At 38.6% G+C, this 13,760-nt stretch overlaps 2 protein-coding genes across 3 annotated transcripts in view; both read right to left on the bottom strand.

Moving 5' to 3' along the window:
- Positions 1–46: 46 nt before the first annotated feature.
- Positions 47–10,734, bottom strand: LOC127499520 (NACHT and WD repeat domain-containing protein 2). The gene is made up of 7 exons (XM_051869884.1): positions 8,524–10,734; positions 7,795–7,883; positions 7,217–7,324; positions 5,223–5,430; positions 5,016–5,147; positions 4,407–4,930; positions 47–4,299 (listed from the first exon to the last, which is right to left on the bottom strand). Exons 1-7 carry the CDS (start codon positions 8,561–8,563, stop codon positions 589–591), a joined length of 4,812 nt encoding a protein of 1,603 aa, XP_051725844.1. The 5' UTR covers positions 8,564–10,734; the 3' UTR covers positions 47–588.
- Positions 10,735–10,962: 228 nt separating this feature from the next.
- LOC127499521 (F-BAR and double SH3 domains protein 2-like) overlaps positions 10,963–13,760 on the bottom strand; it is a 102,025-nt gene continuing 99,227 nt past the window's right edge. For both annotated transcript variants that reach the window (XM_051869885.1, XM_051869886.1), the window contains one exon: positions 10,963–13,256. In XM_051869885.1, coding sequence (XP_051725845.1) covers positions 13,173–13,256 — 84 coding nt within the window. In that variant the 3' untranslated portion in view covers positions 10,963–13,172. The remainder of the gene's footprint in view (positions 13,257–13,760) is intronic.

The raw sequence follows: 13,760 nt of genomic DNA, 5'->3' as shown, positions 1-13,760 counted from the left end.
TTAAATTAACAAATAAATAAACAAATGAATGCAACTACTTTTTCTTTGAGAATTTTATTTAATTTTTTGTCTTTTGTAAGTTGAACCACATGTATTATTATAAATGAAACGTAGCCTATAGATATTTTCCAGCTTTAATACAAAACAAACTATTTCTAATTCTATACAATACAATGTGAACAAAATCATGGATTACTATGCAACAATCAACAATACAAAAAAATTATTATAAATAGGTCAAAAGAAAATATAATACAGAAAACATTATATTGTAATACTCTAAGCCTTAAATCCTTTGTTAATTTTTTAAACTGGCAATGTATGTCATACATTTTCACACCTGATTTTTTCTTGAATCCTGACTTATGTGAGACAAATTAACATATTTAGATTTTGTATATATTTTATGATAAACATATGTATATTACATATCACAAACACAGTCTTAGCATTCTGGAACATTGTAAAAATATATTTTATATCTTCATATGTCAAAACAATATGACATTCTGTAAAACTACATTTTTACATATATACATTTCTTTTGGACCTCAGTGCCAAAACCAGAATTGGTTACACTGGAACTATTTAAAACGATTGCAGGGGCAATTCAACCCAAGTAAGGTTAGGATTTACCAGAGGCGACCAAATCAGTTGCTCATCCAATGGACACAAAAGTCTTGGGCTTTGACTTTCCTCCTTCCAGCTGGTGTTACCCATCTTGGTGTCAATAACAGCATAAACCCCTACAGAACCATCCTCAAACCCTACATACACAAACAAATCCTCTGACACAGTTAGAGTAGAAGGGTTCTTGCACAAATAGAACCTTCCTACGGTCTCTCCGTCAGTCAGACGTATGACTACCAGCATCGGTTTTTCATGGAGATCACAGGACATATTGTGGCACACCAAAGAGGATAAACATGTATAGACTACATATTGACCAGAAACACAGACAGTCACATCTGGTTGCGGAACAGGTCCTTCAGTTCTCAAAGAGCAGAGTTTACTGTTTGAGAAGTCTAAGATGTTTATAGTGGACTCAGATATAGAAAGGATGGCATACCCCCCATCTGATGATAGGCTAAAGATCTCAGGTTGACACAAGGAAGAGTCTGGCAACTTGAATTGACGACAAATAGTATCCTCTGTTAACCTCCAGGAGTACACAGTGCCTGAGGCTAAAGCAACAATCACATAATCTGGATGGTCGAGCAGAGAATGGAAAGCAACAACAACATCTGACTTGTTGGAGCACGAGAAGCATTTGCTAATATTACCAGACCAGAGGCTAACAGCCAAGAGATTCCCACTGTTAAGACCTAAAAGGAAGGTGCTTTCTTGCGAAATGGCAGCATTTCTGAGATGATGATGAATGCTGCAAATGCTGTTTCCACTCTGCAACTTCCACACCCTTGATGGACCTGTCTCTGAAAGGGCAACTCCAGAGTTGCCCTTGGGAGTTATTAAAACCTTGTATGCTTGACTACCAGAGATTTTGTGAATATTTTTCCCACTGTTGGTATCCCAGACATATATGTCTCCTCTTGCAATACTCACAAGGTAGTTGCCATCTCCAGAGACAGACATAGACTCCACAGAACCTTGGTGAAGGAAGCAGCCTTCTACTTTGACACCTGATATTGCCCACTTCCACACAAGTTCTGAGCCATCTGCTGAGTAACAGCTTTCTCCATGAGATCCGAAAGCCACCATCTCCACCCTCTTTCCAGATTTTGGGGCCAATGCTGAAGCTGCAATGAGATCCATGTCCCAAATAAGAACACTTACACTTGTTATTGCTGCCAAGTAAGTGGCCCCACATTTCAGAAGTTTACTAGCTCGACAGTTTGCAGTGTCCAGACTCAACACGCACTGTCCTGAGGCACAATTCCAGACTAGCAGAAACGGGCAATTGCACAGTAGAGCAAGGATGAAACGTGAGTTTTGATCCATTATGGCTTGCTTAAATGTTTTTCCTCTCGGGGGATTGAATTGATCAAGTACACCAATTTGATGTATGTCAATAAGTTGCATTTGTTGCTTTTTACATATTAGGAGAATGTTGTCCCCTTTGTAGTCTGTGTTTAAAACCTTCTCCTTGGTTCTGCAATGGATCTCACCAATCAGAACTGGTTCTGTTATAATCTCAAGATTCCAAGCAAATACATTTCCTGCTTGATCTACACATGTAATCATCCTGTCACCCTCAGAGCGAATAATATCAATTAATGGTATATCTTTTAGACAAGTGAAGGTGGTTAGAGGCTTGCCATTGGGCCAATCAAATACTGTCACAGAACTTTCATTCTGTCCACAGTAAATGATATCTCCGTCCACAGAACATGACACACAGGTTATCTCATAAGTGCATTGCAGTTGGGTATGTTCCTTCCTATCAACAAATACACTAACAATGTTTTGTCCTCTCCACCACACAAATATTTTGTCACCGGACACCAAGACACCCTCAAGAATGGCATTTTCCCTGTTTTCTCTGTGCTGGGTTTGAATTTCTTGAGGCTGTGTATTAACGCCTGCATCCAACATGACAAGTTTACTGCAATCGGTGCTGAGAAGGAATATGTTTCCAGAACTAGTGACACTTGTGAACTGCAGATTAGAGGATTTAGTAAGTTTGAAGCCTTCAAATATACCTCCATTGCAAACCCAAGCAGCACCATTTTCCAGTACAACCACCACAGTGCCACAGGGAGATCCAGCTGACTGCATGATCTGGGAAGCTGTTGACTCTTGCAGTGTACAGTGGGTATAAGGTACTGAAGGAACTGGAGGCAACACAGTATACACTTCATTTTTTGGGAGCATACCTTTAGGCCTTGCTGAATTAACACATTCTCCCAATGTAGGAAAAACACTCAGAAAAGGAAGGAGTTTGGCTTGCAGTACTGTTGGGAGAAAGGCTGGGTTGTTCCTCAGTAGACATGCTGAAGATCTCAAGATGATGTGGAGGAGCTGAAGTTCCCTGGGAAACACCAACTGACATGTCCTCTCAAGCCACAGAAACAGTTCATCAGCCAGTACTGCTTGCAGCATTGCCTGGAGGTATTCTTGAGAAATCATTTGGTTCCCGAGTTCCTGGATTCTCCCACTTTTGAACAAATGGAAAGAGAGTAAGTGGAGTTTTCTCAAATTGGGATATGTTCTTGCTGATGGACTCATGGCAGTAGAGCTATACAAAGGAGGAGAAAAGGTCCAAGGTTGACTTGGCACTTGTCTGTCAATGTTAATATTCTGTGGGACATCTGAAGAGGTTGGGATTTCCATGTCTTTGATGATCAAAGGCTTTGCTTTGCCATTTGCCCAAATGCCACTGAAATAGTCTGACAGCACATGATTTATCTTCTGACATGTTTCTTCTGAGCACAGGTACCTCTTACATATGACCAAAGGGAAGTGTCGGCTGACCCAAAATAGAGTTTGGGTACCTAAAATGTTCCTCAGCACCAGAAACCCCTTAAGGTCTAAAAGAAGCCTTTCCACAAAAACTTCAGGGACCCTCAACGTAAGTGGTACGTCATCGCCTGGTGGAAGAAAACATGCTAGGACTTCATCATCACAAGAAAGAACATCAGTCAACTCAACTGCGGTTATACCATACCTAGCCAAGGTAAGATAGCTTAAAGCTTTGGAGACTAAAACTTTCCCATGCTTCTTCTCCAGATCGTCAAACATCAAAACAATGTTATTATGGACCTCTTGGACAAGAGTGTTCTCTGTAATCTCAAACTCTGAGTTCCAGTGGATTGCCTGTCTATGAAGGAGTTCCATGTATAGCAGGACAGAGCATTTCTTAAAAGCCTGATTCACATACATCTGTTGGCCTGAGGTGATCTTTCTGTTGGACTCCTGAAGACGTGTTGTCATTAGCTGGCTGCAGCTTTTACTCTCTACTGGTTGCAATTCATAGAACAGGGTTGAATCTTGGTAAAACATCTTCAGGGTAGCAAGAATGGCAGGCTTGTTTGAAGTAATGGAAATGAGAAGCTTTACATTTGAAGCTAATGATTTGGGAAGGCATGTCAAGTCAAGTTCTCCATCCGTCTTTGGCAGTTGGTCAAGACCATCTATGATGAGCACTAGAGGATTCTTGGACGGTGATCTTGAGGTCAGGAGCCTTTTAAAGTTTTCTTTTAGTTGGAAGATGTTGTTGACAGAGGTACTACTTGAATCAACCCTTGCACAAATGTCTTTGAGAAGCTGTCTCAGGGAATTGTTGACATCAATGAAGTACACAATAATCTCGGGATCCAGGTCCTTCAACCATTCGGATGCCTGCAAACACAAAAGGCCCCATGAGTGTCATAGACTATATTACTAAACATATACAATCCCAAATTTTACTAAAATGGAAAGGTAACAAAACGTTTTCTGAGAGATACCTGACTTGCACAGTGAGCCAGAAGCACAGTTTTGCCTGAGCATGGTGTACCATTGAGTATGAAGGGAAATACTGTATTTTTTCCTCGTAAGTAGGATTTAACATGCTCGACTTCTTCCCGTTCAATTCTGTAAAGAGAAGAAAAAATGTGGCACAGATCTTTCTGGCCAGATTCATCGACTGTAACAGTTGTTTCCTTTGAGACAGTACGGTCAATGAGTCTCTTGAGATCTGTATGTAGCTGCTCACTCAGACCAGCAGCAAAGTTGAGCCTCATCTCAGGAGTGTAACCTTGCAGACGATTGCACTTTGTGGTGGTGCAGTACACCAGGGCTTTGTGGGAGGTTACCAAACTTGGCAGGAACTGAACTCGGAGCTGGGACAGCCGGTGCAACTGGGCTTGTTGCTCTGGGGACAATCCATTTGCTTTCCTTGGGATAATTATTTTATGAACGTAGCAAAGACATCTTGCAACATCTTCAATGGAATGGTTTTCATAGGCATAGCAGATGTCATTTTCAAGAGCTGGTTTCAAAATAAACATAAATTAGACACCTCTTTGATTCAAAATATGTAGCAATAACGTGCAATTAGACAGATACAGGCTTACCTGATCGGAAATATTTCTGAGCTTTATCATATGTCAAAGTCCCCTCCTGAACACACTGGTTCACAACATCATGAAGAATTCTCCTCACCTCTGGAAGTACCTTGCACCAGTTGTTCTCCTCAGTTGGATTCTCTTGCTGACGGCAAAAGATTAAGGACTTTAGCTAAATTATGTGGTGCTGTTCACCAATAGTGCAAAAAATGTTACTTGCCTGGACACCAGGTTGTTCAAAATGACCTGTTGGATTGACCATACAGAATGAGGGAGGAATGGCATTCTCATCTCTCTGGTAGCATCTCTCCAGAATGTCGGTCCTTAGGCCCATGCGTTGGCATTCCTGAAGAATACACTGGAACTCTGAGGCTTCTATCTGCTGAGGTAAATTTGCATTTCCATATTGTTCACCCACAAACCCCTGAGACGAGAGACAAAAACTAAAGTAAGATCATTTGGTGCGTTTTTCTTTCTATTTATTAATAAACTCCGCATTAAATGCAAAAAGAGATTCTTTATTGTTAAGTGCCTAAAACAACTAACCATGGTATCATCACTGCACATTAGGAACACATGACCCGGTTTATTGCTTTTATAACCATCTTTAAAGGGATAGTTCACCCAAAAATGAAAATTTGATGTTTATTTGCTTACCCCAAGGGCATCCAAGATGTAGGTGACTTTGTTTCTTCAGTAGAACACAAATGATGATTTTTAACTCCAACCGTTGCGGTCTGTCAGTCGTATAATGCATGGCAATGGGAACACAATCTATAAGAATAAAAAAAAACATGCACAGACAAATCCAAATTAAACCCTGCGGCTCGTGACGACACATTGATGTCCTAAGACACGAAACGATCGGTTTGTGAGAGAAACCGAATAGTCTTTATATCATTTTTTTTACCTCTAATACACCACTATGTCCAACTGCCTTGAGCGCGCGCACAGCATTCGGGGCGTGAGGTGTGTACGCGCTCCGGCGTAGTTTAAAGGATTAGTCCACTTTCAAACAAAATTTTCCTGATAATTTACTCACCCCCATGTCATCCAAGATGTTCATGTCTTTCGGTCGAAAAGAAATTAGGGTTTTTGATGAAAACATTCCAGGATTATTCTCCTTATAGTGGACTTCAATGGTCTCCAAACGGTTGAATGTCAAAATTACAGTTTCAGTGCAGCTTCAAATGGCTTTAAATGATACCAGACAAGGAATAAGGGTCTTATCTAGTGAAACGATCGGTCATTTTCTTAAAAAATACAAATGTATATGGTTTATAAACACAAATGATCAGCTTTCCGTATTCTTCCGTATCCTTCCTTATTCAACTTACGGAACGAACGCGGCGCCAGTTCCGTTTTTACCGTAAGTAGAATAGGGAAAGCGTAGGACATACAGCATAAGCTTTTTGAAGAATACGGAAAGCAGAAGCACGTGCAAGGCAATCATTTGTGTTTATAAACCATATACATTTGTATGTTTTAAGAAAATGACCAATCATTTCGCTAGATAAGACCCTTATTCCTCGTCTGGTATCGTTTAAAGCCCTTTGAAGCTGCACTGAAACTGTAATTTTGACCTTCGACCGTTTGGAGACACCATTGAAGTCCACTATAAGGAGAATAATCCTGGAATGTTTTCATCAAAAACCTTAATTTCTTTTTGACCGAAAGACATGAACATCTTGGATGACATGGGGGTGAGTAAATTATCAGGAAAATTTTATTTGAAAGTGGACTAATCCTTTAAACTATGCCAGAGCGCGTACACACCTCACGCACCGGATGCCGTGCGTGCGCTCAAGGCAGTTGGACATAGTGGTGTATTAGAGGTAAAAATGATATAAATACTGTTCGGTTTCTCGCACAAACCGATTGTTTCGTGTCTTAGGACATCACTGTGTCATCACGAGCCGCAGGATTTAATTTGGATTTGTCTGTGCATGTTTTTTTTTACTCTCATAGATTGTGTTCCCATTGCCATGCATTATACGAATGACAGACCACAACGGTTGGAGTTAAAAATCATCATTTGTGTTCTACTGAAGAAACAAAGTCACCTACATCTTGGATGTCCTGGGGGTAAGCAGATAAACATCAAATTTTCATTTTTGGGTAAACTATCCCTTTAAGAGCTGTTTTTAGGAAATGAAATTTAACATTTACACAGAATTAAAATTTGCTGCATTGATCCAAAAATATATTACCACAAAGAAAGGGCCCAGAGAATTCTTCCTGCAGTCCTCCAGTATCTGCAGTCGTTCCTGCTGTGCGGGCCAGTATTTGGGATCTGCTGCTTCATACGGGTCGATAACCTGCAGAGAGGTTGGATCCAGACAATTAATCTACTGTCTACCAAATGTTTGGAAGAAGACTTCATTTTAGAAGCCTAGATCCAAATTATTAGCCAAAACAACCACAGTGTTTTATACACAGTAAATTGTCTATTGACATGCTTTTAAAGAGCAGTATAGAAAGTGTCAACAAAACAAGTTCAATACAATCCCAGCTAGTCTTTTGTCATTCGCATAATTAAAAATGCATGATGTTTAGCTACTAGTGAGACAGTAGGAGTACCTTTTAAATGCTCAATGTTCCAATAAAAGAAATTAACATTATTTATTCATGTTTATGGATTAAAACACAATTGTGCCTGTGGTAAAAATCATTTGTTATTTTCAACTGGAAGGGAAGCACCACAACTATAATGTTCTTCAGAATTAGATTGTTTACAACCTGATCAACTGACAAAAGACAAAAACGAGAATGACTGATGTTTGCTCACTCTGAATTCAACTCCATATGTGCGTCTGCAATATTCTCTCAGTCTGGGGAAAACTCTCTGCCTTAGTAGCCTCCTCTCAACCACAGAATCTGCAACACAAGTATGTACAAATGCACACGAGTGAACATTTCAGTTATGATTTAACATTACCTATCATTTACTAGCGCAGATCTTTAAAGTTAATATGGAATCTAAATTGACCTTGTTCACTTTTTAATGTACATTCCTGGTCTTACTGTTAACGATTCATCTGTGCATGTTTTTTTCAAAGGGGTGGGGGACTGGATTTCACAATCCAGTCAATTCCTGATGTAGGTTTCAGGCTGATTCGCCTAAAAAATTTTACAATTCTGTAATTTAACCTCATGACATTCCATACCTGTATGACTATATCTCATTTGTACATGGGCATATTAAATGTGATGCTCAGAAGAGTCATATGGGTTTGGAACTTTTTTCTTTTTTTTTTTTAATTAAATAATTGAACTGCTAAGCTACACCAATCCATGACTTAGTCTTAGGATGTGGCTTCAGACAGAACATTTCATTCATTAAAGATGCACTGTTAATAAATGACTAACTAGTAATATTATTAATTATATTAGTTATACTTTGTAGTTACAACTTTTTAATGACTACAGCTTTTGAAACATTCATTCGGTCAAGTGCAGATTTATCTGTAGTGATATAAACATTTAAGATGTGACAAAAACAAACTGTGATACATACCTTCGGGGTTGGAGCACAAGTAAACTTGAACACAAGCCATCCAATTTCCTTCAGAGCTAAAGTTTTTTATTCACTCCATGTGGCAGCATAAAATTAACATGCAAGCTGAAACATTGTGTTCTTCTAGAAATATGAGAAAAATCCACACTCATTAGCCTGTGGATGGAGGCGAGGAGGGTAACTGCATGTTTTGCCTAGTATCTCATTTCCCAGCAGGAAACATGTCTCTTTTATGTACATGGAACTCCAGGAGAACCGCCCACTCTTTGAAAACTGACAGACAAGCAGCATGATTTGATAAAACAGCCTGATATGATCCAACAAAAACACACTCTAGATTTGAAACAACTTGAAAACATTAACACATCTAAACACTCAAAATATCTTACATAAAATAGCATAAAAACGCTTACAAATCAACAAACAATGAGAAATATTTTTACACCACTTATTAACCTTTGTTAAATGTTAGTCAATAAAAAGTTTCACAGTCATGTCAGTTTATGGTGCATTAACTAATGTTAAGAGATACAACATTTGGCCTTAAAATTGTTTTAGTGGATTTTGACATTTACATGAACTAAGATTAATAAATGCTGTAGAAGTATTGTTAATTGTTAATGTTAACTAATGTAGTTAACTAATGTTAACAAATGAAACCTTGCTGTAAAGTATTACCAAAACCCATATTCATAAAAGGCTTTTTTTTTTTTTTAAACAAAGGGTGATTATAGCCTTGTTCAAATGTTCTTTCGTCCACTTACTAAATATAATATAAGCTGTGTTATTTTCAAACCTTTAACCAGGGGCGCCGCTAGCAATTTTGGGCCCCATGAAAGAATATGAGGTTGGGGCCCCTACCGCACCCATTCCGCACCAAACATACAAACCAACCTAGCTATCCAAAATCTTTGTCTGCAATTTAATAATAATGACCTATTACTTTTGCCCACTAGGTATCAGTATTTAGTCAGAGATCTACCATGGCTGTAGCTAGCACTAGCAGATGATTTATTATGCAAATCTAAATGTAAGAACAATACAGTACAGTAATCAAATATTCATATTCATACATTCTTAAACAAAACCAATTGTTTAGTCAAAAATTCAAGAAGGTCCATATTTTAAAGCTCTTTCTAACTTGTACTCGGCCTTAAAATAACATAGTTCTTGTAATTGTTAACTATAGCATTTGTTACAATAAGGATATAATTACAGGTATACCATTTTTTTTCTCTCTTTCTTTTTATAGCATTTGTTATGAAAAATAGCAACACAGTTAGAAACTATAGCTACAACATATCACAGTTGTAGCCTAATATAAATCTTTAGTGAAAAATCTATTCCCTTAACAGATTATCTATTATAAATCCTACAACTAGTCAAAATTTGCCACAATAAATAAAATAGAACGTGATAGATTCTAGTAAATGTGGTCTTCATGAGCTTGCAGGATGATGTTTTCCCCTCTTTTCATTTTAGTTTCTGTTTTAGATCATGTTCGACTTTCTCTGTAGCATTTTACTATATTCTCAATAGAATCCAAATGGGTTACACATTTTATCATCAGCATCGTATAGGAACGGCTCGTGCAAATCTTAACACTGTTGGAGCGCGCTGGTGAACGCGCCTACGGTGATTCGCGCGCCACTCATGCAAAATTAAACAATTGGGCCTCAAACACAGTCAATTGATCCGTTCAGTTCGTACAGCTTATAAAATCTCAGAACGCGCGATGTATACAATTAATTAATAGTCTGATAATTCTACGTTTCGGTGTGAGTGTTCAGCCTGCAACATGTGAAAAGAGGCGGTGCGCGAGAAGTGTACCGGTGTGTACCGGCCCACTTCGAGAACTGTTACTACTAATAAAACCGATCTCTGGGGGCCCCAAAAGTGCGTGGGTTAGTCTCGCGTAGCCAGAGCTTCAGACTGACGGCACGAAAGAAGGACTCCATCGCAGCTTTGAATGGCTATGACCGCCCAAGAGGACGTTTGACTGACATGTAACACAACCAATCAAAATTCGTTTTGTTCGGCGTCATGTTTAGGGGCGTGGAAATGTAAAGTCGACTGGCGTGCATCTAATTAATTATTAATTCAAGAACGTTGTGCAAGTTTATTGCTACAATGGAACTGCGAACTTCACATACTTTTGAAATCAAGCGTTTAGTGGATCCTGGTAAGCGCTCACTGTCACACGGCTTTCTTCTTCCACGAGGGGGTTTGGCGTCACGGCGTTTGTTTCCAGGTGGACCGTTAAAGAACGCGACACACACGTCTCCCGGACATCCTGTAGAATTCAACCAACCAGATGACGACTTCAAAAATCCTGAAGTGTTTCCAGTTAAGTGTGCCATACTGTATGCATGAGACTAGAATATAGTTAACATGCATTTTTTTTTATGAAAATAGACATGAAATGAAACAAAGCAGAAGCACTTTCCCCAATTTTTTATTTAACATTTGTACACAATAAATACAAATAATTTTACAGCTAATAATATGCAGAAAGAATATTTTTCACCTGTTCTCTGATATTGTCACTGCAGCAACAGTCAATTGTTGTTGTTCCATCTGTTTTTTTTTTTTTTTTTTTTTTTTTTTTTAGCAGCTCAGAATCACCTTCAAATTTTAACAAATGCAAATAAAATCACTTTAGAAATAAAACAACTAGAATATGCAGCTAACGCTATTGAAGAAGCTCCAAAGATTTGAAACTGGCCAAGAGAAATGGGAGCGCAATTTAAAAAAATGGAAATGAAAATATCAAAATTTTGTGTTCGTTTCATAGGTGAGAACAGTTTTTGACACAATGGGCTTTAACCTCTAACCATAAACTTCAAAACAAGTTTGATAACATTCAAAAGATCTCAACGAGATCAACAAGAAAATAGGTTGTGACAGAGGAAAATAGAAACAAAGGGAAGATACTCAAACATCTTCCTCTCTGATAAAAAAAAAAGGCTACCAAACAAACATTTTTTTTCCTCCTCCCACGTCTCACTCTTGCACACGTTCTTTCTGTAAATGACCCTGTTCTTGCTTAACAGAACTATGGTACCATTTCACAAAATGGATCTTTTTTTTTTTCTTTCCACTGTCTATATTATGGAATCAACATAATAACTCTGTTCTCTTTCAAACGTTATGGGAAAACTACAATCAGTCACTCTCACAAGATCAATAACACGACGCTGGGCAGCTTTATCATCGAAAAGAGGCAGCTGGGATGCAAAGACATTTAAAAAGATGATAAAATTAAGGGGTCAAAGCACTGAAATTCCAGAAAAGTGCTGGGACACATCAAGATATGCATGAAAATAATGATGATGATAAATCTAAATAACAGGCATTCCTCGTTTATGATGAAATGTTTCTTCGACTGCAAAAAAAAAAAAAAAAAAAAAAAAACATAGCTGCCCCTTGTACGGAGGAAATGCACTTAGGACACTGTAATAGGTTTGCTTTCATCGGCAGCAATTAAAACAAAACTTCTCCACCTTTTCTGTGCTTGTTGGAGGGAATCTATCCCATCACATCTGAAGAAGATTCATCACAATCTCAAATACTGCCATGACACTCGATAAAAGAAAACAAAACACATCCCGTTCGGTACTCTACAGTGCCGACAGCATGAGAATATGAAACGCGCTAGGCTGGAAAAGCACTTTAACTGATATTTGTATATTGATCGGTATATTTCCATGATTACGTTCCGCCCGAACAGACGCACACATACCGGTAATGCGGAGGCGACCGTTGCAGAAACACGCTCAGAGACACCACAACATCTTTAGGTCGGTCTCTCACGCGTGTTTTTGAGGACTAAATATTAGTAATACATACAAACACTGGTCTTCATAATGAAAAGTTGAAGAAAAGGATATAGCTATGTAGTTAGTACTTTTCAGATCAACACAAGACAGAAGAGCAAGCTAAACCGATGGGAAAAAAAAAGAGTAAAGTAACCAGCCTTCCTCTCTTTTTAACCCTCGTCCTTCTCATTCTCCTCTACCGCCTTTTTTTCCTTGTAGCCTTTTATGTACAGTTCCCTTTCTCCTTGATGTCCATATGATCTGTGATGTTTATCGTGAATATAACATTCCTATGATGACAGTAATGTACTGTGCTATTACATATGAAATGGACTATTCGTGGCTGACCCCTTTCGCACGACAACGCAGGCCTCCTGTATCCTCCAATAATTCCTAGTATTGCATGTTCGGCTCTTCAAAAGCCCGCTGAAGAGATGGATGTGCAAGTGTAGCCTCTTTCAAACTCTTTTAGCACCTGCTAAGCCCCTGTATTTGATTCCTTTCTGTGTTTTTAGATGCAAACCTAATCATTTACTGGCATTGAGTGGATTAACGAAGTTTTAAACAAGTTCCCGTTGCACAATAAAGTAATTACGAATACAAGGATTAGAGTTTGGCATGAAAGCGGTTTAAGGCACCAAACAGTCCGTGACGCCAAAAGAGGTGTTTGTTTTTTATGAAAAAGGGTGGCGATGTCTTTGAGACGCAGTTCTCCGCCCACTCAGGGATTTAAGGATGCTCATAGGGCAGGTTAACGCACACCCCGCCCCTTCCATAAGGAGTGGGTCAGAGGTCAGATGGGGTTTGTTGTCAGTCCACTAGGGCGGCGCTCTACACAAGCGTGATCTCCACTTCTTCGGTTTTCTCCACCTGTCTGCGAGCGTGCTGCTTTGGAGGAGGTGGTGCCGCCCGAACCTACAGAAACACAAAATAAACAAGTTTAAATACAGAACAGCTAGCTTATAAAATATTCATAAAAAAAACAAACAAAAAAAACAAAAACAAATATATATATATATATCAAACCCGACATATTTTTATAGATACTACTGTTATTTTGTAACAGAATGTAGTTCTAAGAGTTTTTTTTAGGCGAGAATGTAGTTGTTTAGAGCTCAGATTTGCGAATTATATGTAAACATATTTGAAAATTTGTTTAGACGCTTTCGGAGATGTGAGCTCCAGGCCGTCAGCGATCGTTCAGCGCTCATGTACCCGCAGAGAACAGCTTCGTATCGGCCAGTCCATTGGAAATTTGCCGCTGGCTCTTGTGTAGATATTGTTTAAACATAAGGTATTCGTTTTGGGTATATGAAACAGGCAATCTTTGGTCTTATTAATCTATTACTTATTCCAGATCTAATAGATTTGGCATAAAGGCTATATTAAGTTTCATAACTTTATATTTACATTGAAATT

Source organism: Ctenopharyngodon idella, chromosome 18 (genome assembly GCF_019924925.1).
Source record: "Ctenopharyngodon idella isolate HZGC_01 chromosome 18, HZGC01, whole genome shotgun sequence".
Taxonomy (NCBI): Eukaryota; Metazoa; Chordata; class Actinopteri; order Cypriniformes; family Xenocyprididae; genus Ctenopharyngodon; species Ctenopharyngodon idella.
Note: the sequence above shows the minus strand (reverse complement) of the source record. Positions and strands in the feature narration are given on the sequence as shown.